Source organism: Thrips palmi, unplaced genomic scaffold, assembly GCF_012932325.1.
Source record: "Thrips palmi isolate BJ-2018 unplaced genomic scaffold, TpBJ-2018v1 HiC_scaffold_8, whole genome shotgun sequence".
NCBI classification, from domain to species: domain Eukaryota; kingdom Metazoa; phylum Arthropoda; class Insecta; order Thysanoptera; family Thripidae; genus Thrips; species Thrips palmi.
The window spans coordinates 3,053,084-3,076,485 of record NW_023144635.1 but is presented as its reverse complement, the minus strand read 5'-3'; the positions used below and the strand labels follow the sequence as shown (position 1 = coordinate 3,076,485).

At 52.6% G+C, this 23,402-nt stretch overlaps 4 protein-coding genes across 4 annotated transcripts in view; 2 read left to right on the top strand and 2 right to left on the bottom strand.

The window, feature by feature from the left end:
• Positions 1 to 3,351: 3,351 nt before the first annotated feature.
• Positions 3,352 to 4,880, top strand: LOC117653856 (gem-associated protein 2). Its single transcript, XM_034399822.1, has 6 exons — positions 3,352 to 3,489; positions 3,578 to 3,856; positions 3,949 to 4,080; positions 4,178 to 4,291; positions 4,397 to 4,579; positions 4,660 to 4,880. The coding sequence occupies exons 2-6, from the start codon at positions 3,656 to 3,658 to the stop codon at positions 4,747 to 4,749; spliced, it is 720 nt and encodes a 239-aa protein (XP_034255713.1). The 5' UTR covers positions 3,352 to 3,489; positions 3,578 to 3,655; the 3' UTR covers positions 4,750 to 4,880.
• Positions 4,881 to 4,924: 44 nt separating this feature from the next.
• Positions 4,925 to 11,150, bottom strand: LOC117653855 (rho GTPase-activating protein 1). The gene is made up of 9 exons (XM_034399821.1): positions 10,893 to 11,150; positions 10,362 to 10,469; positions 9,922 to 10,228; positions 9,610 to 9,828; positions 9,434 to 9,532; positions 9,138 to 9,346; positions 8,856 to 9,056; positions 8,670 to 8,776; positions 4,925 to 8,581 (listed from the first exon to the last, which is right to left on the bottom strand). The coding sequence occupies exons 1-9, from the start codon at positions 10,939 to 10,941 to the stop codon at positions 8,411 to 8,413; spliced, it is 1,470 nt and encodes a 489-aa protein (XP_034255712.1). The 5' UTR covers positions 10,942 to 11,150; the 3' UTR covers positions 4,925 to 8,410.
• Positions 11,151 to 13,949: 2,799 nt separating this feature from the next.
• LOC117653440 (proton-coupled amino acid transporter-like protein pathetic) lies at positions 13,950 to 17,127 on the top strand. Its single transcript, XM_034399097.1, has 10 exons — positions 13,950 to 14,108; positions 14,260 to 14,358; positions 14,472 to 14,534; positions 14,611 to 14,761; positions 15,071 to 15,192; positions 15,607 to 15,691; positions 15,779 to 16,054; positions 16,263 to 16,441; positions 16,517 to 16,683; positions 16,760 to 17,127. Coding segments are annotated over exons 1-10 (1,413 nt in total). The 5' UTR covers positions 13,950 to 14,106; the 3' UTR covers positions 17,029 to 17,127.
• Positions 17,041 to 23,402, bottom strand: part of LOC117653038 (A disintegrin and metalloproteinase with thrombospondin motifs 9) — a 27,732-nt gene continuing 21,370 nt past the window's right edge. The window contains exons 18-28 of the mRNA XM_034398378.1: positions 23,217 to 23,357; positions 22,667 to 23,104; positions 22,237 to 22,581; positions 21,925 to 22,146; positions 21,135 to 21,308; positions 20,126 to 20,459; positions 19,858 to 20,044; positions 19,606 to 19,745; positions 19,216 to 19,415; positions 18,870 to 18,987; positions 17,041 to 18,686 (exon numbers count right to left, since the gene is read on the bottom strand). Coding sequence (XP_034254269.1) covers positions 18,898 to 18,987; positions 19,216 to 19,415; positions 19,606 to 19,745; positions 19,858 to 20,044; positions 20,126 to 20,459; positions 21,135 to 21,308; positions 21,925 to 22,146; positions 22,237 to 22,581; positions 22,667 to 23,104; positions 23,217 to 23,357 — 2,271 coding nt within the window. The 3' untranslated portion in view covers positions 17,041 to 18,686; positions 18,870 to 18,897. The remainder of the gene's footprint in view (positions 18,687 to 18,869; positions 18,988 to 19,215; positions 19,416 to 19,605; positions 19,746 to 19,857; positions 20,045 to 20,125; positions 20,460 to 21,134; positions 21,309 to 21,924; positions 22,147 to 22,236; positions 22,582 to 22,666; positions 23,105 to 23,216; positions 23,358 to 23,402) is intronic.

Below are 23,402 nucleotides of genomic sequence, written 5' to 3'. Positions count from 1 at the left end.
ACGTGTGAAGTTTGAGCCGGCCGCCCAGCGGCGCGGTGGCAATCTGCAGCCGGCTGAGCGGACTCGCCCATATGAATGAGTGCGAGAGAGATGGACGGACCGTCGGGCCGCGGCCAGCATGCGGGGCTTGCGGGGCGGGCAGCGAGGGCCTTCCCGAACCTCCGCGAGTGCCGGATCAGCCGTGTCCAGCTCCCAGCTGCGCGAAGCGCCTAGGCAACAATCGGCGGCGAAGTGGGGTGGGGTTGTGCGGCGCGGGGAACGCGTGGACTCGGAAGCCAAGCCCGGCGGCAGCCCGGCAGGACATGCAAACACAGCAAGGCACATTGGCCAAACGGCAGGGGCAGACGGCGCGGGTTCGTTGGGCCTTATTTGCCACGCCACGCCGTGCCACGCCACGCCACGCCGTGCCACGCCACGCCGTGCCACGCCACGCCGTGCCACGCCGTGCCACGCCGTGCCACGCCACGCCGTGCGGCACGGCGAGTCAAGTTGTCCGAACAGCCACAGCAGAGCCGAGTGCCAAATTGCAAGCCAAAACATAATAACCTGCCGGCCGGGGCGGCCCGCAGCCAGGGCCTGTGCCGATGCCTACGGACGAGGCGCAGCGGAACGCGGCGCGACCACAACAAACGTTTAGAACAGTAGCGAGTCCTCCTAGAAGTCCTCGCAGTCTAACGACATCCCCCCCCCCCCCCACAGACACACACACAAACCAGACAACCAACAAAGGAATGCACCAGCATGAAAGATGCGACGGCGAAAGGACAGTTTTCGCCAACGTTCATTTCCCGCCCGGTTTAAAATCTCCGATGCACGAGCAACGACGCGACGAGACGGCAACGCAATCGTTTGCAACGAGCTTGTTGAGCCGAGCGCGGCAGCCTGCGAAGCCTACGAAAGACGCGACAAACTGTCGAATGGGGAATGGCCCGGCACGCCTTAGGCACGCCGGCCGGTCGAGTTTGCTACGAGACGGGGCTGAGCCACAAGACACAGAGTCGCTTGGAACGCAAGCCGGGCAAAGCCGGCCAGCCGCCTCGGTGCTGGGAAGCGGCCGTCGTCGCCTCGCTCGGCCTAGCCAAAACCCATCACCCCTTTAACCCCCAGCGGCCAACGAACCCCGTTGACGAGTTACGTCGGGCGGGGTCGGGTTTGGCCAAGCTAGCTCGGCGACCCCGGCGGGCCTGGCTGGCATCGCTCGGCTCCGTCGAAACCAAGCGAGCACATCGTCCATCTCCCTTACTGACTCTTGTGGGATAGACAAGGATAGATGCCGGCGGGCGACCCAGCGAGTGACACATCGGGTAGCCTAAACACGGGCACCATAACAAACCGTTGGACCGCGGGCAGCCAGAGGCTTTCCAAACTTGCGTGAAAAACTGACACGTCGTGCCGAATCGCCGGATCCAGCTGCGCGAAGCCGCGAAGCGCCAACCAGCGCCAACTCAGAAAGCATGACAACAATAGGCCGTAAAGTGGGGTGGGGTTGCGCCATGGTTGCGCGGCGCGGGGAGGGCAACGCATAGACTCGGAAGTCTTGGTCAGACTGCCCAGCCTGCCCGGAAATCCCGGGAGCACATGCAGACATAAAGAAAAGCAAATTTTGCCAATAAACGCCGGGGATGGGAGTTCGCGTAGGGCCGCTCGCGCTACGCCGCGCCACGGCCGGACTGCGGTAACGGCGAGTCAAGCTGCCCCAACAGCCACTGCAGACACATCACAGGCCAAAACATAACCTGAGGCCGGGGCGGGGCGGCCCTCGCGTCCTCTGCGTCCCAGCCCAGCCGCACAGTGCCACATCACTGTCTCTCTCGCTCTTAGCATGCCACCCCATGAGTGCGACAGAGACAGAGCGACGGAAGCGACGTGTGGGATTGGTGCGCAGGGCCAGCCAGCGGCCGGCCAGCGAGCCGGAGCTGGGGACCACACTGAAGGCACGGCAGGGCACACAGCAAGGAACTACGTACAGGGTACAGGGCAGGGCTTGTTTTGCAACACGAGGCTCGGTGGGCGGGCGGGGCCGAGGGAGGCAAAGCGAGCGAACGCACGCTGCCCGAACGGGCGAGTGCGGGCGAGAACGGGGGCCAGTGCCTGTCTCTGCACGGCTCCGTCGAAACCAAGCGAGCACATCGTCCATCTCTTGTGGGATTGACAAACCATTGGGCCGTACAAGCCGCGCCGGAAGTGCCACTCGCAGTGCCTGGTCCAGCCGCGCAAAGCGCTACTCGGGCAGCAAGTCAACAATCGCGGGGCGGTCAAGTGGGGTGGGGTTGCGCGCCGCGCGACGACATGGGGAACACATGGACTCGGAAGACTTGAATCAGTCAAGCCTGCCCGGAAATCCCGGGAGGACATGCAGACATACAGAACAGCAAATTTTGTCAGTAAACGACGGGGGCGGGGCGGGGGTTCGCTAGGCCGCTCGCTCTACGCCACGTCCGTACTATGACGTCTATCACTACCGACCCGACGCCAGCTGGCGCCAACTAGGCTGCAAAACGTCGCAGCCGCAGCCAGACCACCCCGACCGAAAAGCCCTACAGATCTAAACAGACCAAACGCGGCCAAGCCCGGCAGAGACGCGGCGACGCGGCGCGGCCCGACCAAAACAAAGGCCGGGCCAACACGAGACGGGGAGCCGCGAGGGCGCGAGCCGCCCCACGCTGTCGAATGGGGCAGGGCCGGCACGGACGGCTCGGCCGGCAAACCCACTCTCAAGGGAAACTCTCGTGACCAGCCCGATGCAAAGCGCGACGCACAGACCTGGGGACAATCACTGTCCAGGCCAAGCCCGAAGGCAGCCGAGTGCGGACCCATGACGCGGCGACGCGGCGAGCAAGCGGGAGAACAAACACAAAACCACAACAGAGTTTACTTACCGCGGCGAGGGTGTAAATTGGCCGTCAACATCATGATGTTCAACAACCGCTAATTGACGGTGGAGATGAGTGCGCAAAGCAGAAGCGCTAGATACAACACTGGAGCACACTGGAGCGCCGAAGCGAGAAAAATCGAGGGCAAAAAGGAAGGCAAATCGCAACAAGCCCTAATTGACGGTGGAGATGAGTGCGCAAAGCAGAAGCGCTAGATACAACACTGGAGCACAACTCTGGAGCGCCGAAGCGAGAAAAATCGAGGGCAAAAAGGAGCGCAAACCGACAATCCACTAGGAAGGCGATTCAAAGAATGAACGGAGTGCGAGGGCGCAGCGCCTCGTCGGCTCGGCTAGAGCTAGAGCTACCTAGGTAGGTGGGGGTGCCAGCCTTCCCCCTCCCCTTTTCACTTTCTGCAACCCCCCTCCCCCTCGCCGAACCCGAACCCGAATCCCGAGCGTCGGCCCGATCCGCCCGATCCTACACGGCTCCCGGGTGCTCCTCCGGTCTACGGACCGTTTACGAGTTTTTCATACTCCGACTCCTGGCGCTGGCGACAACACCAGCAGAAAGCTTTGAAAACTAAACTTGTTTTTCACTACTGACGCTTTTTATTGTATCTATCAATTCACAGTATCTTGCCATTGTATTCTTTATTGATAATTACATTTCAAGCTCGTTGCACGTCTTTGAAATTTGAACAGATATTAGTGAGCTAGTGTCAAAACGAGAAGCCGGTTGCGTTCTAACCTCATCTCGCTGCACCGTATCATTAACCAGAAATGGACAGTGATGACTCTGACTATGCCCCTGCAACAGCATTCCCCGTCAGTCGCATAAATGAAAGCGACATTGATTTGAACGTTCTACCTTCGAATGGAATGGAGTACCTTCAGAGAGTAATGCTAGAAGCTAAACGTTGTGACCGTGTTGTCACAGCTCAACCCCCTTTGTCCAGTAATCCTCAACCCTCCTTAAGTGAGGTAATAATCATATGGCTTGGTTTTTTAATTAATGGCAATTTCATGAACATTGTGTTGACACTGCATTCATTGGATTTTGCTGTGCTCTGTAGGAAGAGAAAGAAGTTTCACCATTAGCTCCAAGCATAGAGTGGCAAGAAAAACAGGTGTTTGAATTTTCTAAATTGCGTCAAAAAATGGCCAAGAGGAAAGCTTGCCGTCATCCTGGGCCTCAGATATCTTTGGTATTTATAATTTCTTATTTGTGTCAATATTACTGAAAAAGGACAGGGAGACAGTTTCTGTTTTAAAGTTACATATGATTATGATTTACTTCTTCAGCCTTCCTTAGCAGACAAGAAAGGATGGGAACTTCTTTGTTTTGGTCCCAAGTGTGATGGAGTTGATGACAGTGGAAGTCCACCACTCCTCAGTATATTAGTCAACATGGGTCAGGTAAACCCCTTCTCTCCTGATTGAAAAAAAAAAGAAGAGTCTTCTATTGAATGATTTAATCACCACCATCTCCAGTCTTTCTTCTTCTTCTTTTCTTGTTTTTAGCCTATGGTAGACACACTTTTGAATTGGCATAGTCAATGGATAGAAGAATGTAATCATATGACTCATCGTCATGGACAATGGATATTTGCCTTGCTGTCTTGTTTGGAACTACCTCTACACCCCGATACCTGTAGCACTATCAGATTTATTGCTCGCACTTGCCAGCAAATACGAAACATTATGGTAAAATAGTTTTTAGTTATTCACTCACCTTGAAGGAAGTTGTGACATGCAGCTCATTTAATAATGTTATTTGGTTTCAGGTTGACCCTGATGCAACTGAGCTTGCAGCTGTTAACTTATTGATCTGTCTTGTAGGACGATATTTTAGCCAAATGGATCTCGCTGATTAGCAAATCTTAATCAATTTTACTGATGCAATATTTTAAGGTATTATGAACTGTCTTGTAAATCTTTATTGCCTATTTATTTTACTGTATGAATTATGAATTATGAAATGCTGACGGAGAAAGTTTTTAAATTACCCCAATTGTGAGCCTTTATTCTAGAACAAAAACAATTCACAACTAAGATTTATTATGTTTATTTCACAACATCCATAATAGTGCTGTCTGTTTGCCTTCACTTTTCCTGCAATACAGGAAGCAAAGTCTTTGAAGCCTGTGCACTAAGTGTTTAAGAAAAGGTTAATAGCGTATCAAAATGTATTACAATTATAGTTGGCTTCAATGGAAGATGAAATTAAAGTTATACATGACAGCACATTAAAAGAAGACAGAGATTCCGCTAAGACACATATTACTGAATAAGACCAGTATCAAGAGGGAATGTGAAACTATCACTTAAAGAAAACACAATTGGAAAAATATAACAGAACATAAAGGCCATGTTTCTCTGGGTTCGAACACAATCGACGAGGCATGGTTTAAAGCAAATACTGAACTGACTAGAGAATGAACTGAATTAAAGAAAGCTGTGCAGTAAGAGAGTTTTCCAAACACTGACTACAACCAATCTGTAGTCAAAAATATTTGTCACGATTTCTTATCTTTGATGAGCACAGTAATCTGGACAAACACTGACTACAACCAAGCTGTAGTCAAAAATATTTGTCACGATTTCTTATCTTTGATGAGCACAGTAATCTGGAAGCCACTTATATCCATGCAGATTCTCACTTAATTTGAAGACACATGTAAGGCTAGGTAAGGTTGACTGTATTTGGTACAAGTACCGGGATAGGACAAGCAAACAACTGCAATAAGAAATTTTTAAAAAATTGCAAGTTCTGTGCATAGCACTGGTTGAAAGGAGAAATAAGTTCATTTCTGAATAGCTGAACTGTCTTGTTTACAAATTAAAGAAAGTTAACAGCTTCCTCATCTTTACAAAGTAAAATTTTAAAAAAGGCTGCAGTTTCAATGCATGGCTTTTATGAGGGAAAAAAAAATCATTCCACAAAAGAAACAACAAAAAATGTTGACATTTTGCTACTGAATCTATTGATTTCTGAAACTGCTGTTTTTTAGTGTACAGCAGCATAAAAACTGATAAACTTTAACCATCCAAAATTTATATCACATCACTGTACAACACTTTCTTCAACTAAAAACTAATGAAGTCAAACAACATATTTGCTTTTGTACAAATCAAAAAAATCAGGAGTTACTTTTGAGCAATTTTTTTCCATTCCCATACTAATTCTTGTCATGAATATATGAAAACAATATTGTGCAACAAACCAACCAAACAATGGGATATTAATCTCATACATTCTCTATTGCAATCCTCAGCCGCCCGTCAAAAGAGTTGTCTTAAAAATTACTTTGCTTGGTCACCACCAGGAAGTTGAGGTTACATGTGCTACCTATTACATCCAATAAATTTGAATCAAGAAAGTTCTTCAGTTTAAGTTGGAACAGTCACAGTGAAGCCATGTGACAACAATAACACCAATTTTGACTTGAAATATATTTTTTTTTACAGCTATGTACAGAATGGGTACATAGTAGTTCTATTGAACTTAGTTATAAAATGCTTTTCAACCCAAATTTGTGTACTGCCAGGTAGCTCTGGCGCCAAGGTAAGTTGACAAGAATCTAAACAGCTTGCCATGGAGAAAACTGATTTCAGATTTTTTAACAGTTGTACAGCTGATGCTGTGCTTCACCAGGCAGGGACGAACAATTGCCTGAAATCTTTGGTATTAAAAATTACAAAATGCATAGAGACATGCTTCACTATAAATTAATGGTAACACTTAGCCAAACCAGACAAGAAGAAGGGGTTTGACTTGAAATAAGATCCTCATTTTTACCCCCCCTGAATGACCTATGGTCCATACTCCACATTGAAAGGTCAATTCATAACCCAGTCATGTACCCATGCATGATTAATCCTAATTTGACTAAGATCTCACAGATTAGTCAGTCCAATCCATTACATTCATTTTAAAATTGGATGCATTATAACATTGGGTTGGGGCAGAGTTTTTAAAACATCATATACTTTACCTCCACATGCATGCATGCATGCACCGAGATGGTCCCTAACATTAAATAAACATAGCCATTACAACTGAGTCCTGAAAGCCTGTTGTTATGTTTCCTCCCAATACTAGCCAAACAAATCAGTCAGCACACACAAATCAAAATATTACGGCCCGTATGAAAGGCTACATTCGACAAGGTGCGGCCGTACCGTTTTTTAAAAGTTACAAATAAAGTAAAACTCAGAACTTGGTTCATCATAGTGAAACTCAAAGAGGATAAATATCACATCAGCATGACTCCCAATTTCTGATCATAGACAATCAGTCAATAATTGTAAAATGAAAAATTACAGAAATGATGAACCTTCTGACCAAAAGAAAACCAAAAGCTGTAACACTGCATTACATTGTGATATCTCTGCTTACAAATACCTATGAAAGTTGGCGCTCAGTCCCAAAACACCACTATTTAACTAACATACAATAAAAAGGAAATCAACTCCCGAGGTATACAATTTGGACTAGCTCTAAATTACAAGGATTGAATACATAACAATTCAAGAATAAACTCTGTTATAACAAAAAAATAAACACATATAGATTAAATTTTAGGTATGATTTCTTAGAGACTTATTGTTACAGCTTTGGGATTCTGCATTTGAAAAAAAAACGAAAAAACAAATAAAAAAAACATAGAAGAGCAGCAAGGGTATAGGGTACTGGTGGAATGACAGATTAAATTACAAACCACAACTTAAAATGTAAAAGATATGATTATCATTAAAAACATTATAAACTTAAGATTTATATACAATTAAGGTGTCCATGTTGCATGCAAGTCAACACTCTATGGTCATTATCCTTAGTTCAAAAAGAACATTTCATGCGGTCAAAATACATGTACTAGAGGAAAACAAATACAGGCAATTAAAACTTGAAGAAAGGGTAGGCCTCAACTTGAAAATAAATCTCACAAATCTATCTTACTACAACACATACTATGCACACTCATTATCCCATACAGAAGAATACGTCTTTCACATCACTACAAAAATATTATCTTTTATAACCTTTAATCAACAAATCCTCCAATCACAACTAGGGATAAAGCTGTGGAATTCATTGCCAGTTCTAAGTGGCTGGCTGAACTGCTAGAGAGAAACATCCCCACAAGGACCAACCAAGATATGTTTATTAGGGACGTAATTTTTGTAGACTTTTTATAAAAAGACAATACAATCTTCTACAAAGATTTATGACTGAATGGCAGAAAAAGCTTATGTACTGCCAAGATAAACACGAAGTCTTGAGAATAGAGAAAAGAAAGATAAAAGATCCCCAGACACAATGTAGATTTACAAAAAAACAGTAAACATACATTCTAATCATTAATGAAGCTGCTCAGCTAAGCTGATACGTATATTGAATTTAATTATGTGTATGTCAAATATTATGTCAGCCAACCACATAGAACAAGCAAGACACTAGAACACAGCAGAATTTTCTGTAACAGGTACGGATACACAGCATTACGCAAAAGGTTGACTTCATACTTATCCTCCTCAGATGATGAATATAGATTCATGATGAGTGAGTACAAAATCTGTGAACATGTTAATTGGACCAATGTTGCTTAAGGACAGCTGGCCGGTCTGTGCCCACACGAGGTTAGGACCAAATACAACAGCCAGATTTGAAGATGTCATTTTGTTAAGATCACAACGATCCATTACCTAGAAATTCAAAGAAAGAACCTCTACTTAGTATTGTAAAAGACCAATGAATGTGAAGAGTGAAAAATAAGACTGCCACACAACATACCTTAGAAAGGAATTGAACAAGGTATTTAAGAATTTGATAGTTATCTTCTGGTAACTTCTCTAGAATTAAAACTTTCACTCGTTTGGGTCGATCATCTCGAGGCAACACTATATGAAAGCAGGAGAATATTTATTTAAAAATCTTAAAGGGATACACACACAGAGGTAACGCAAGGGTTTAACTTACCCTGGAATTGAGCGATTTCATCATAAAGGTCAAAAGTCATGAGAGGTTCTTCCAGCTCACGAAGAAATGTTTTAAGCAATACAGCAGCTATGTGGACGTCACTATGGAAGTCAATATTTTCTCCTTGATTTACTTTAGCTTGAAGTTCTCGAACCAAAGTAACATTTGCTGACCTTCTGAAAAGGCCTTCTGTTTCTAGTGCTTCAAAAAGAAAAAAAGTCCATTCAGTAAGCTTAATACAACAAAGTAAATCAACTGGTGGAACACGTGAATCTTACTAACCATCAGGTTGGCTGAGAAATTCAATGCACTGACGCATGATTGGAGGAATCACCTCTCCTCCATGGTTGTCTTTGATAAATTGCAAAGATACACCAAATTGTTGAGTGATAAATCTACTTTGTACAGGACTTGATGCAGGAGATGGTGTGGCACCACTTGTTCTGGGCACGGTAGAACGATTGCTTCGTACAGCTACCCTTTCATCATGTCTGTTAAAAAATATAATTTTATGATACAAATAAAACCCAAAAGGCGAGCATATCCTTAGTGGATGCATATGAAAATTTCCAACTTACTCAATAACAGCTTGAGGAATACAAAGCTGATCCAAGTCCAAATGTTGAGACAGCTCTTGTAGGTAATTAACATACATCACTTTCCGACCAAATTTGGCACTGCAACATAAGTGTTACATGATTATTTAGAATTTGAAATACACAAAAGTAAGTCTCCTCATAGGTACCACACTGACCTTATGACAGCTCGGAATAGGTGCCAAACAACACGTATGAAATTTGTTGGATGGACTAGATAAAGGGCTTTTAAATTCTTCTTGTATTTGCGGTCAAAGGCACGATATGCTTGCCACAACCATGAAAGTGGTGGTTTATTTTTGCTCGTCAGACCATGATGAAAATACACAAGACTGTAGTCTTGTTCCACGTATTTGTCAAGGGTGTACATTAAATACCTGCCAAAGATATATGAAAACCATTAGGTTCTTTACACAGTAACTCAATCAAGACTGCTAAGAAACACACTACTTGTAATAAAGAAGACATACCTTAATAAACGAGTATGATCCAACTCCTTATTGCTTGGTAGTTTGCAAGCGGATACAACAATAATTTTTCTGCCCACTGTATCATCACCAACTACGTCCACAATGCCATAACGAGATACATCACTAAAATCTTCTTCATCTTCAGGGTCATCTTCATCAAGAAATGGGTATGAAAGACTATCCATACCAGCAGCTAAGGTTGGTGCGTTAACAAGCTCTTCTTCAAAGTTCTCTTCAATTGTTCCATCCGATACAGGTGATTCCAAGTAGTCTAGCCCACCAGCCTCGACAAGTTTTTCGGCAAGTTCTAACAAGAATTAAACACAAAAAATCAAGCTTGTTAGAAAAGTTTATGATTGAGGAGAGAGTGGGAGGAAATATGCAATAATAACGTATACTAAATGCCATTTCTACACTTATGCAGCATATTTAGTTATTACCTCCGTCAACAGCAGTGTGCTGTAGTTCCGTGTCGTCAAACTCAAGATTTGGCTCATAGTCATGGTAATCAGACAGACTTGGATACGGTTCGTCACTGTCATGATGAGCTGCAATAAAGGAATATTTGATTAATTCAGAAGGTCTCCATGAGTAGGTGAAAACATAAGGGGTGAAATGCAAAACAAGTTGAGCAAATCTGGTTCATACACAAAAATAAATTCCCTGTGCTGGTCGTCCAACCATAGAAGATAATAGTGGTTTGAGACCCGAAGAAAAACGCTAGGTTTCACAGCAAAGAAATAAAACGCATAGAAATGTAAATGAGTGTCTGAAACTAATGTGATTGAATACTGACATCAATTACTAAGCAGGAGGTTAGCAATCCTTCATTTTAAATGAGAACAGGAAATACCTATATAAGGAAATTCTCAGTAATATGAATGAAATTCATTGAACACGCCCATTGACATTTGAGGAAATATGACTAGGAATACGCCCAAGGCTCTACGTGGGTTGTTTCATATTCTTACCTAACAAGTTGCGAGAGGGGCTAAACTTGGGTTGATAATCCGCCTCCATTTTCTATGTAATTTACACCGGACAAATATATTAACTGTGATTAACAGTGAAAACGCATAACAGCATTGTCTATGCCACACAGCATGTAAACAAATGCAACGAAATAAGCCTAAATGTCAATTAACCATTTTGATTTTCGACTTTTCGCTTTTGACCTACTAACGCCTTCTCCTTTCCCACGCACTGGAGAGTAATGTTGGGTGTTGTGGCCAGGTCTCTCATGACGTCTCGTGTGTTTTGAAAAACTGAGTAAATTTGGCACGATACTGTCATGATTGAAATTTGGACGTTATTTGCCATTTTCGGAGAGCTTTCTTAAAAGATAACAAATACCAATCCACGGATTCTTTTCAGAGGGCGTGGACTGGAAGTGAGTTGGCGGCACTGTCGCGTCCGGCGACCGGAAAGCGGTAGAATTTCAAAAAGATGCGCTGAAATGGCCTTTCAGTTATTTGATGTTTTACTAAACACGTGAACAGAGGACCCGTTTAGTCTCAAATGGAATATCGGCAAAATTGTGCCGCATTTGGGACCTGGCCGCAGCAGTGCGACACGCGTCGCTCCTCAAACTGCATCGTTCTGAACTGAATCGACCTCGGACAAGGATGAACGTATTTACGGTTGGTGTAAATGACGCCATTGTTACATCGTGAGATCGGACCGCCAACCCAACCCGACCCAGGCATGTAAGTGATCCCTGTTCCGGACCGGCACCGCCAGGGCACCGCCGCCCGACGCTCCGTACGCCTCCTCCCCGTCGCCGTCGACGTCGTCTTCCCGGGCCACGGAAGACGAGTCCCTCCGGAGGGCGAGAGCAGGCTGGGCAGGCTGGCGGCGGCGCGGTGGGTGGCGGTGGTGGCGGCCCTCGTTGGGACGCCGACCATGACCAACCATGACGAGTCCGTGCTCACGCCGCCACGGCTGGGAGGTCGGGTCGGAAAGTCGGGGCTTGCCGCTTTGCCACCGAGTTTTGCAGTCAGGCGCCGTGCCGCGCCGTGCCGCGCCGCGCCACGCCGTGACCCTCCAGCCTTTTAGCGGCAGGCACTTTGTGGCGGGGCGTTCGCGCGTCTTGCATCGGGAAACGATCCCAAGCAAAACCCGGGGAAGCGATTCACTGTCTCTCTCGCACCGCGGCGAGCGCCCAATGAGTCCGAGAGAGACAGAGCGAGCAGGGCGACGAGCCAGCAGAAGCACGTGTGGCTCGTCATCACGGCCAACACGGCACCGCGGTGGGCTTTGGGGCGTTTGAGACACTACACTACCAGACACTACTCGCCTCCTCAGCCGGCCAGAATAGATACTCAAGGTTGCATTCATTGCCTCCTCGAAACGGGCCGAACCGGCTGTGTCTTGTAGCGCAAAGCGCGGAGCCCAAATGTCAAGCGCGGTGGCGGGAATAAAAAGTAGGTCAGGGGACACAGTTAGCGGCGCTTTGACGACGCTTAATTCAAATTTAACATTGACATTAACGTTCAACGGGCAGCCTGACTGGAGGATTTATGTAGTGGCGGCCGAGGCGGCCCACCGGTCGCGCGCTGTTGCGCTCTGTCTCTCTCGCACTCATGGAGAGTGCCGTAGGGGAGCGAGAGAGACAGAGCGGCTAGTGCGCGCAGCGGAATCGGACTACACCGTGACAGTCTCGGGTTGACGAGCTCGTCTGCCATCCAGGCGGACGATTCCGCCGCACGCAATTCTCGCTCTGTCTCTCTCGCACCCCTACGGCCCACTCCACCGGTGCGAGGGAGAGAGCCTTGCTCCGTATTTTGGGAAGTTAAGTTGTTCCCCCCGTCGCACGCACAGTGGGCCAGAAGACCGGTGGTGGCGGCCAAAACTCTAGACGCGTTTTGAGCTTCAGAGTCGCTAAATCGGCCTCGAACCGAACGTGTGACCCCACCACTGGATTCCTCGTTCGGAGAGCAATCCATTGGTGGGGTCACACGACCGATTCGAGTCTCATTTAGCGACTCTGGAGCTCAAAATGCCTTTAGAGTTTTGGCCGCCTCCACCGGTCTTCTGGCCCACTGTGGCACGCCTTGCACCGACTCGTGGAAGCGCGTGCATAGCGTAGCCCGGCAAAGCAGGCAGAGCCCTGGCCCCTGACCTGCAGGCTGATTCTGAACAGCGGTGCCATTCACGCGGTACACGCTACACGCCCGTGCCCGCCGAGCCCGCCGTGCTGGGGCACTGCCGGGGCACTGCCGGGGCACTGCCGGGGCACTGCCGGGGCGCCTCCAATTGCCAGCCAATGTATCCGAATTAATACCAAGGCCCGCGCCATGCCGCCGTGCCGCCATGGTCAAGGTTACCGTACAGTGCAGGAGCGGAAACGAACAGAATCCGCGGGAAATGGCACCGGAAAAGGGGAGGGGGGGGCGTGAGAAAGACGGAAAAGCTCACTCACCGAACGGAGAGGCATCCATTCGCGTGGCTCGATTCACTCGCCACGAATGAATGATGCGTAAGTAGTGATCAAGACTACATCAGCAGACTGATTCCGAGAGTGGTTTCCGTCGCTCTGTCTCACGCGCATCTATAGGGGGGCCAATGAGAGAGAGAGACAGCGACGGAAACGACTCTCGGAACAGTCCGTGAAAGAAAGGTGGCTGTCTTCACACTAGCATTCACGAATCAATGATGAGCTATCGAACACATAAGCGAATCAGTTCAGCCACAAAGTCGGTCGTGTTCTGGGAGAGCCAACGCGGAGGTGGGTGGGGCGCGGGCCCCTCGTTGGCCTCCTCTGGGAACTACCCCCACTGCCGCGTGGCGGCCCCGTGGAGCAGGCTGCAGACTCATTCCGAGAGTCGTTTCGTCGTCCTGTCTCTCTCGCACTCATGGGGCGCCCCGTCCAAGTGCGAGAGAGACAGAGCGACTGTCTGAATCAGTCTGCTGGAGGACTAGGGCGGTGTGAGGCGGGGCGGGGCGCCGGTCGGGTACCCCCTGACTGTGCGACGGGCGGCGGGCGCGGGCCCGGCGGGCTGCGCGGGCCGCGCTAGTCGAGACTTGACAACAGTGACCACTGTGACGGCTGTGACGGCGGCGGTCAGGCGCTGCTTCGGCTGCTCGAGGACCCTCGGTAACGGCTCAAGACGTCATCCCACGGCGCGGGCGCTCGGACGCTGAAAGTGGCGAGAGCGGCGCCCAGGGACACCCCGGCCGAGCGACATGTAAGCCAGCACCGTGACCAGTGCACTGTGAAACTGCGTGGAGCCGAGGCCCAACAGGTCGCGGCGAGGGCGAAGCGCGCGAAGCGGGTGCAGCGGACAGACGTGACTAACCGGCCGCTTGGCCTCGCTGTTCGCCTCCATGTCCCCCCAGGGCTGCGAGGAATCCACCGCAGTCAACCTCCGACCGCAATGTGACGGAGGCACCCCCGGCCGCCGCGGCCGCCGCCACCACCACCGCTAACGTGGAAAGGTAAGGGGTCTATCACTGTCTCTCTCGCACTCTCTGACAGTCCCATGAAGCCCATGAGGGGCGAAAAGGCCAGAGAGCTGCCATGTAACCAAGTCCCTGCCTTGCTTGCGCAGCCGGGGTGGCGGTGGCGGCGATTTCGACCCCTTCGCCCTGCGGGATCTCAAGCACCCCACCAAGTAAGTGTCCGTCCGTCGCCGCAGTGCACCGTGCACACACTGTAAAAGCGGCGCTGACCCGGCGGTCGTGTTGCAGTGAGGTGGACTCCCTGGTGCACCTCATGAAGGGCAGCATGGGCTCCGGCATCCTCGGCATGCCGAAGGCGGTCAAGAACGGCGGCCTGTGGTTCTCCCTCGCCGTCACGCCCGTCATCGGCTTCATCTGCACGTACTGCGTGCACATGCTGGTGAGTAGCGCGTAGCGCGTGCACGCGGATGCACTGGAAAACCAATAACGCCCTCACTGTTAAACCGAGTGTGGAGAACTGCACACCTGAAATGCAGAGGTGTGGAGGTGTGCAGAGTTTGCAGTCTCTACACTTAAAGTGTGGACTTCCACGTTCGCATCATGCCAAGGGGTAGGCCCCTGTCCGATGGGGGCTCTGTGAGCTTCTCCCACTTGAAGGGGTAGAGAGTGCAAACTCCACATGTCCAGGAAGTGTGGAGTTCTGCAGGGAGTTCTCCACACTTGGTTTGACAGTGCTGTCCCCGTCCAGGTCGTCTCCGCCCACGAGCTGTACCACCGGGAGAGGGTGCCGCAGCTGGACTTCTCCGAGGTGGCGGAGCTGGGCTTCAAGACGGGGCCCAAGCGGACGCGGTTCCTCTCCAAGATAGCCAAGTAAAAAGACGCGTTGTCTTCGGGTCGCTTTAAGTGGCGAGTGCCGTGTCCGCCCGCCGACCTTAGGCCGAAGCAGGCTGCCTCCGAACGGCGCCTTGTGGCACTGTCTCTCTCGCACCCGTGGGGTCCAAACGACGTTCGGAGGCAGCCTACAGTGTCTGTGGCCCAGGCCGCCCGCCCCGCCCGGGCCGCGAGACGCGCCTTGAGTCGCTCCACTCACTTAGAGGATCAAGGTCTCGGTCTCGGCGAAGGCCAGTGGACTGATTCCGAGGGTCGTTTTCGTCACCCTGTCTCTCTCATACCTATGATGGGGCCCCCTCGAGTGCGAGAGAGACAGAGCGACGAAAACGACTCTCGGAATCAGTCTGCTGGGCCGTCACGGCGGCGTGCCTAACCGGGAGCACCTCGTTGCAGGCACAGCGTCAACTGGCTCATGTCCATCAATCTGCTGGGCACCTGCTGCATCTACCTGGTCTTCATCGCGTCCAACATGAAGCAGGTGCGTGTCGCGGCGTGTCGCGGCGAGGCCGCTGGTGAACGTGCCAGCGCGGGACGGGTCTTTCTCACGCCGGATAACGTGCCGCAGGTGATGGAGCACCACGGCTACAGCGAGTACGACGTGCGGCTGTACATCGTGTGCCTGCTGCCCTTCGTGCTGCTGTTCATCGTGGTGCGCGACCTCAAGTACCTGTCGCCCACGTCCATGCTGGCCAACGCGCTCATCATCGTGGGCATGATCATCTGCTTCTACTACATGCTACGCGACGTGCCCAGCCCCTCCCAGCGCCTCGCCGTGGGCCACTACTACACCGTGCCGCTCTACTTCTCCACCGTCATCTTCGCCCTGGAGGGCATCGGCGTGGTGGGTAACAGTGGCGCAGAAGGCCAACGCCTGCGAATGCAAGGCTAGGCAACCCGCGGTGCAGCCGTGTGGCGTAGCCTACAGTGTTGCCTACCCTGGGAGGCTGCCGCCTGCGAATGCAAGGCTAGGCAACCCGCGGCGCAGCCGTGTCGGGCAAGGTTCAGTGCTGCCTACCCAGCACGGCGCTGACGTATCCATCCGGCTGCAGGTGATGCCCCTCGAGAACAACATGCGCGACCCGAGGCGCTTCCCCGGCTGCCCCGGCGTGCTGGGCTTCGGCTTCACCGTCACCACGGTGCTGTACACCACGGTGGGCTTCTTCGGCTACCTCAAGTACGGCGAGGACACCGACGACGCCATCACGCTCAACCTGCCCGTGGAGGAGGGGTGCGTCTGGCACGGGGAAGTGCACTGCAAGCTGTTCCACCCGTTCCTCGAGCTGATCCCGACTTTGTCCCGCAGGCTGGCCCAGTCCGTGAAGATCATGATGTCCATTGCCATCTTCTTCACTTACTTCCTGCAGTTCTACGTGCCATTCGAGATCATCATGAAGGCCATCGAGAGGCGCTGGGGGGAGCAGAGCGCGCGCAGCGAGACCATCTACAGGATCCTGCTGGGCATCATGACAGGTGAAGGCATTAGGATGTGTCTTAGAACCAAAACCTTAAAGAAAAATCTCAAGGGTTGTTTTGGTTGCTTTTGCAGTGTGCATCGCCGTGGCCGTGCCTCGGCTCGACGTGTTCATGTCGCTGATCGGCGCGCTGTGCCTGGCCTCGCTGGGCCTCATCATGCCGCCCGCCATCGAGATGGTGGTGTTCTGGGACAAGGAGGGCGGCCGGGGCCGCGGCAACTGGAAGGTGTACAAGAACATCGCCATCATCTCGTTCGGCATCTGCGCGCTCATCCTGGGCACCGCCACCAGCCTCATCAACTTGGTCGAGTTCTACGTCAACCCCAACGACCCAGGCTTCTAAGGAACATTCGGGTTTCGTTTCGCATTACGTTTAATACACAAATTGCATGGCAGTGGTGGTGTTTGTATTTATCAATAAATAACATGAGTAACAGCCCAATGGTTATTACAAGTCCGCTGAGCGGTTCAGACAAGCAAATCATGATCACTTAGATTATTACATGGTATTTGGCATAATATACTACAGCATTTATAATCCTATTTCCTTATACACTGGTGTTCTCAGCATAACTTGAATACAAATATTATTGGTGACAAATGGTAACTTTTAGGAGGGTGAAAATGTGGATTACATAGATAAGATCTTATATACACTGAAACTGGCGTGAAAAGGACACTTTAGTAGAGTTGGCAGCAGTTACACATTGAGATTCATTCCCAAAGTTTACAATTAGTTTCGTACAGAGCAATAATAATTAATCTAAAGCTACAGAACTAGAGGGCCAAGGAGGTGAGGGATAAGTTATCTTAAAATTAGACGTCGTGGAAAATGATTACTTTAGAACAATGGTCCTAAGGGGATGACAAGATAACCTAGATTGAGCGCCAGCAACTACATCAGTACCCCTCCACTCGCCAGTAGACAAAAAAAAAGCTTTCATTCTGAAAATGTACATTCATAAAAATAACATATAGTAAATATATAAATAATATGACACAACATCTTGCATAGCATGCTTGGCATTTGTACAATATAGAGAAACAATATTTATATATGTATATTCTATACACGACTCAGACATATAATATATTAGACCCCACAGCGCCAAACATATGGGGAATACAGGTACAGTTGGTCCTTACGGACAATAGACAAGTCACATCGTCAAAAATAAATAACACACCTCAAAAACGTCATGTGATGCAAAGTAATTTCACCCAAGACACATCGAGCATCTGTCCAACATGAAATGTCGTTTACAAATAAATACCTACCTCTATAATATCAATTTATATACCAAGTACTACAGACGCACATACACACATATACACACACATACGTACACATTGGAATGCCCGCGTACAACACATGCCAGGCATTGGCAGGCATTGGTTGCATCGCCGACAAGCACAGCCATTTAGGAACAGAACCACTGGAGAACTGACGCCTCCAAACTTAAAAGTACGTTTCGGACTACAGGGCCTGACAAGGGGCGGCCTTCCCTGTTCCGGGTCTCCTGCGCCGCGCCGCGTCGATGTTATCACAGAGGATCCCTGCACAGCGAAGGAGCGCCAACAGAATGACAGAGACAATATGGCATCTGCAACAATCAGTCTCACATGGCAGTGGACAGTGGACAGGGGTCTCGCGAATCGCCTCCACTCCTCAGCTAGGTCACAACATGACTAGCGCTGTCAAACTGCAAACCTGCCGAAGCGACTTTGCATTGCGCGTTGCGGACGGTGTTTCTTTCTGGCAGTGTACCCTGGCGTGAGCGGCGTCAGCGGACCAATGCCTGTTTCTCGACTCGGCGCCTTGCGCCCTGCGGCCACGGTGCCACTGCAGAGGACGGAGTCACTGGGGAGGCGTGTGGTGCGGCCCGGCTCGGTCCGGCTCGGTCCGGCTCGGCCCGGCACGGTCCGGCTCATCTGCTTCCAGTTTCGCCGCACGGTGGTTTGAAGCGCCCCGAGGCGCTCGTCGGTTGAGCCGAGAGGTTTCTACGAACAAAGTTGCGAGCGTCAGGTCAGCCGCTTCGCTCGGCCCGCCGCTCTGCAGCCTTAAGTTCAAGCGAGGCCGGGGCGCCCGCAGACCGCCAGGTAGGCAACCCGCGGCGCAGGAGTGGCCGCCGCCGTGCCTACCTGCGCGTCGTCGGGCGCTTCTCCCCCTTTCCCGCCACTCACCTGCACCTCTCCTCGTCGCTGGCGGGGCCTACGGCGGCAGCACGTCCAGCTTGAGTCCTTGGAACGGCCGGCAGCCCCCGCAGTAGCCGCCGCACTTGCCCTGCACCTTGCGGCCGCCCTGCACAAGCGCAACAATGCAATCAATGCAATCACAGTGCAATCGCCATCCGCACCGAGGCCGCGGCCCACCGAGCCGACCCTCGAAAAGCGTCCCGACTGTGTGGGACTGCCATGACAGTCGGGCTCTTTTCTCGGGAAGGCCGAAACGCCCGGGCGGCACGCGACCCGCGCGCTGAGCCGCCGAGTGGCCAATGGCGTGACCGCCACCGACGGGGCGGGTACCTACATCGTATCGGTTGACGCGGATCGAGGGATTCTTGCCGTACTCGGCCCAGGTGGTGGCCTCGGACACCTTGAAGGCCGTGCCCTTGAGGTTGATGGAGAAGCGGCCCTGCGGACAGCTCAGCGACGAGTAGCAGTCGCCGGCCTCGCCGTACTTGACCTGGTGCTCGCCCTTGACCTGCCGCGAGAAGGTCCAGTCGTCCGCTGCGGAGAGGAAAGGCACCAAAAGGCACTCGATTAGGCCAGGCAGGGCCAGCCCGTCGGGGTACAGTCTGGCGAGGACGTGGGGACTCATTCCGAGAGTGCTTTTCGTCGCTGTCTCTCTCACACTCGTGGCGAGAGAGACGGCGCGACGAAAGCGACTCTCGGAATCATTCCATAGAGATGGCCTTACTCCGGACGCGCAGCGTGTCCACGTCGAGGCGCACCCTGCTGAAGGTGGTGAGGCCGGGCGGGCTGCGCTTGTTGGGCACGCACACCGAGCAGTTGTCGTTGCGGGCGCCCCCGTACGGGCAGGACCGGAGGTGCTGCAGGCTGCGAAGCGAGACAACGCGTCACAACGAGCACTATACCCTCATCGCACTGTCTCTCTCGCTCTCACGGGCGTCCCGTAAGGGAGCGAAAGAGACATCGGCCCCGTCCTCACCTCAGGTCGTAGATCTCGGCGTGGTTGTCGCGCTCCCCGGCCGGCAGCGTGAGGTACTCGGCCGGCGTGGACGTGTTCATGCCGGCGCAGAAGATGGACATGTTCTTGCCGCCCACGACGAGCAGGTACTCCGTGTCCAGGGTGGAACCCGTGACGCGCTTCGCGTCGACGCACGACGCCATGCCGCCTGCGTGGGGAACGACAAGATAAATTAGCGGGTTGGATGAAAACAACAATTGTTCTTGTTTATTCTTTTGGCGTGACTCACACTTGCGCTGGTTGCACTTCCGCTTGCGGGGCGGCTTGTGCTCGCGCGGGCAGTTGTAGCGCGGCGCGAAGCGGCCGTCGCGGCGCCGGCAGAAGAGTCGGCGCGTCTGGCGGCCCTTGCGGCCGCACGGCGCCGAGCACGGCCCCCAGTCGGCCGCCTCCCACAGGAAGGGCGCCGAGCAGGGCCAGGCGTTGCAGCGCTGCGACGCCGCCGGCACCAGCGACGCGTCGCACCGGTCCTGCGGCACGGGCTCCGGGTCCACCCAGCCGTACGCGTTGAGGCGCCGGCAGCTCACGGTGCGGAACTGGCGGCCGCCGCCGCAGGGCTGCGAGCACTGCGGGGGCAAGAGGATGACGTCAGACACGACCACGGCCAAGGCCGTCTTGCTGGCCGAACACGACAGGCATGCAGGAGGTCTATCAAACGAGCCCACCGAAAAGCCGGTAGCGTGCGCCACCTCTCCTCCAAAGTGTACAGTTCAAACCAAAAGTCGTGATAACAAGACAAGTACCAGAACCACACCAATGCACAGTCATGTTGACGACATTCCACTCCAGGCACTTCCAGGCAACCTACACCAACCGTAAATAGAACTCCCAGGAGATGTGGTCATTCGTAAAACGGAAGACAAAAATACATACTCACTGAATGTTATGGATTAATGAAAATGAAACAGAGAGTCGTGCAAGAGGTCGACTTTGAAAAATTTGTGAGACGGGATGAGAATGAAAACCACAATGAGGAATGAGCGTGCAATAAGAGAGGCTTGATACCGCATGCAACCAATGGGGAAAGGTGCACAGGGGAAAGAAGGGGGTGCGAGCGCAACAAGGAAAACAAATAAACAAAAGACGAGCGGCACACATAAAAATTCCAAACAACCCGATCCAAAAATTCAGTGCATGAAAAATGAAACATCAACCAAAAAGGCCGTACGCTAGATATTTTTTTTTCCAAAATAACAAACGAAAAAAAAACAAGGATAATAAAAAAGAAGTGTGCGTGGTACCTCTGACCAGGCCTCCTCGACCCAGTCGAAGGGGCAGGGCCGGCGGAAGCACCTGCTCTGCAGGCGTGGCCGTCGATTCGAACCGCAAAAGATCTCGTGCACGGTCTGGTTCGTCTTACTGTCCACGCAAGGGACCTCGCGGACGCGCTTCCCTTCGCCGCATTTCCGAGAGCACTGCGAGGCAACCATGGCGGTCATTACCAAAAAGAGACAACAAAACAAAACAAGGACGACGACAGTGCGACACAGTGCGAGCACGAGGCTGGGGAAGGCGGGTGGGGAACTTGGTTCGGCGTCGCACTTTCCAATTAGAAATCAACAGGTGTGATGATGAATAAAGTGGATTAGTAATGGAAGCGAATACCTGCAGGAACCGAAAACATGGTTTCGAAATGGGATATTAGGGAACGGTACACTGTTACAGTCTACGCCATTAGTGACACGAGGCTACGAAGGCATGGAGACGCCGTCGAGGCGTAGGAACCACTGAAAGGGGTGACTACAGCGCGCTGCGTGGGCAATGCGTTGGGACAACTGGCGACTCGCGGCTGGGCGCCGCGCACGCAGGAGACAAAATTACATAAACAGCACAACGAACAGGTGCACAAGTACAGCGAGTACAGCGCGAGGCAGTGGGACAGAGGTGGAAGGAGCGACGGGCAGACTCACAGTGTAAGCCCGGGCGGGAGGAGTACAGACGACTAAACAGTGGTGCAGCGTTCTGAAGCTGCTGCAAGGTTCAGGGAGCACTTGAATCAGGTTGGCTACTACGGCGGCGGCGGCTACTCACCGGACCCCATGGGCTGGGCCTCCACGCGAAGCCCCTCGTGGACTTGGTGAGCCTGGTGCCGCGCGGGCCGGCCGGCTGGCACGGCGGGGTGCTGGGGCAGGCCCTCTTCTCCATGGCGGGCCGCTCGCCCGCGCAGGCCTCGTCGGCGAGCACCTCGCTCTGCCAGGACATGCAGACGAAGGAGCGGGTCTGCGTGCCGCCGGGGCCGCAGGACACGGAGCACTGCAAGGAGAAGGCGGCGTCACTGGCAAGCTCGCGGCCCCGCCGCCAGGCGCCGCCAGGTGGCGCTCTAGTTTCGCCTACTCGACTCACCCTGCCCCAGTCGTCCTGGCTCCACGACGGGCACGCGTGGTGGTTGCACGTCCAGTAGGTGGGAGGCTTCTCCTGGTCGTCGCACTCGCTGGAGGAGCAGACGACGCGGCGCGCCTGGGTGCCGCCGCCGCACGACTTGGAGCACTGGCCCCACGGCCCGGTCCTCCAGCCGCCGAGACTCGACGGTGGCGTCGGCGGCGTCGGCGGAGCGGACAGCACCCCGGTGCACTTGCAGAGCCGGCTGCGGAGCGGCCGCTCCCCCAAGCACGAGGCCTCGTCGACGGGGCTGCCGCTGTCCGTGGACACGCACTGCACCGTGCGCAGCTGCTTGCCCTGGGGCGCGCCCTGCCGAACAAGACCGAGCTAGAGCACGACTCCCAGTCGACGGCGTCCCCGTCGTCCGGAGCCTGCCCCGGCCACCCCCACTCACCCCCTTGCAGGCGGCGTCGGCGGCGCAGTCGGTCCACTCGCCCGTCATCCAGGTGGCGGTGACGCAGCGCGCCTGCACGCACGGCAGCGTGCTGGTGGGCCGCGGCTTGAGGCAGCGCGCGTCGGCCGCCTCCTTGCCCAGCTTCTTGTCCTCGCAGCGCACGCGGCGCACGCGCTGGCCCCAGTTGCACGTCGCCGAGCACGCGCTCCAGTCCGAGTAGCGCCACGCGAAGCGGCCGTCGGCCGAGGCCAGCGGCGGCAGCTCGTTGTTGTCGTCGTCGTGGGGCGCGTGCTGCAGGTGCTGGTGGTGGTGGCTCAGGTTGCGCCGCAGCCAGTCGTTGCCCTCGCGCTCCAGCACGCGCGGGAAGGCCGGCGGGAGTGGCGGCGGCGTCGTTGTCGTGGTGGTCGTCGTCGTGGTGGTGGTCGTGGTTGGTGGTGGCTGCACAGAAGCGACACGTCAACGAAGCACATTTGCAGCACAAACATATCGCTCATTGCAATCATAATGCCATGCTTGGCCTCTAACAGCAGGCGCGCTCTCAGCTACGTACCGGGCACGGCGTGTGCATGCAGTGTTCCGACGAGGCGGGTCGCTCGCCCACGGCCCTACACTGTTGCTCGTCCACCTTCTTGGACTCCAGGGAGCACCACACCTTGCGCACCGTGGTGCCCGCGCCGCACGTCACCGAGCACTACAAGCAAAGCGAGCGCGTCCAGTCCATCTCGCTTTCGCTGCG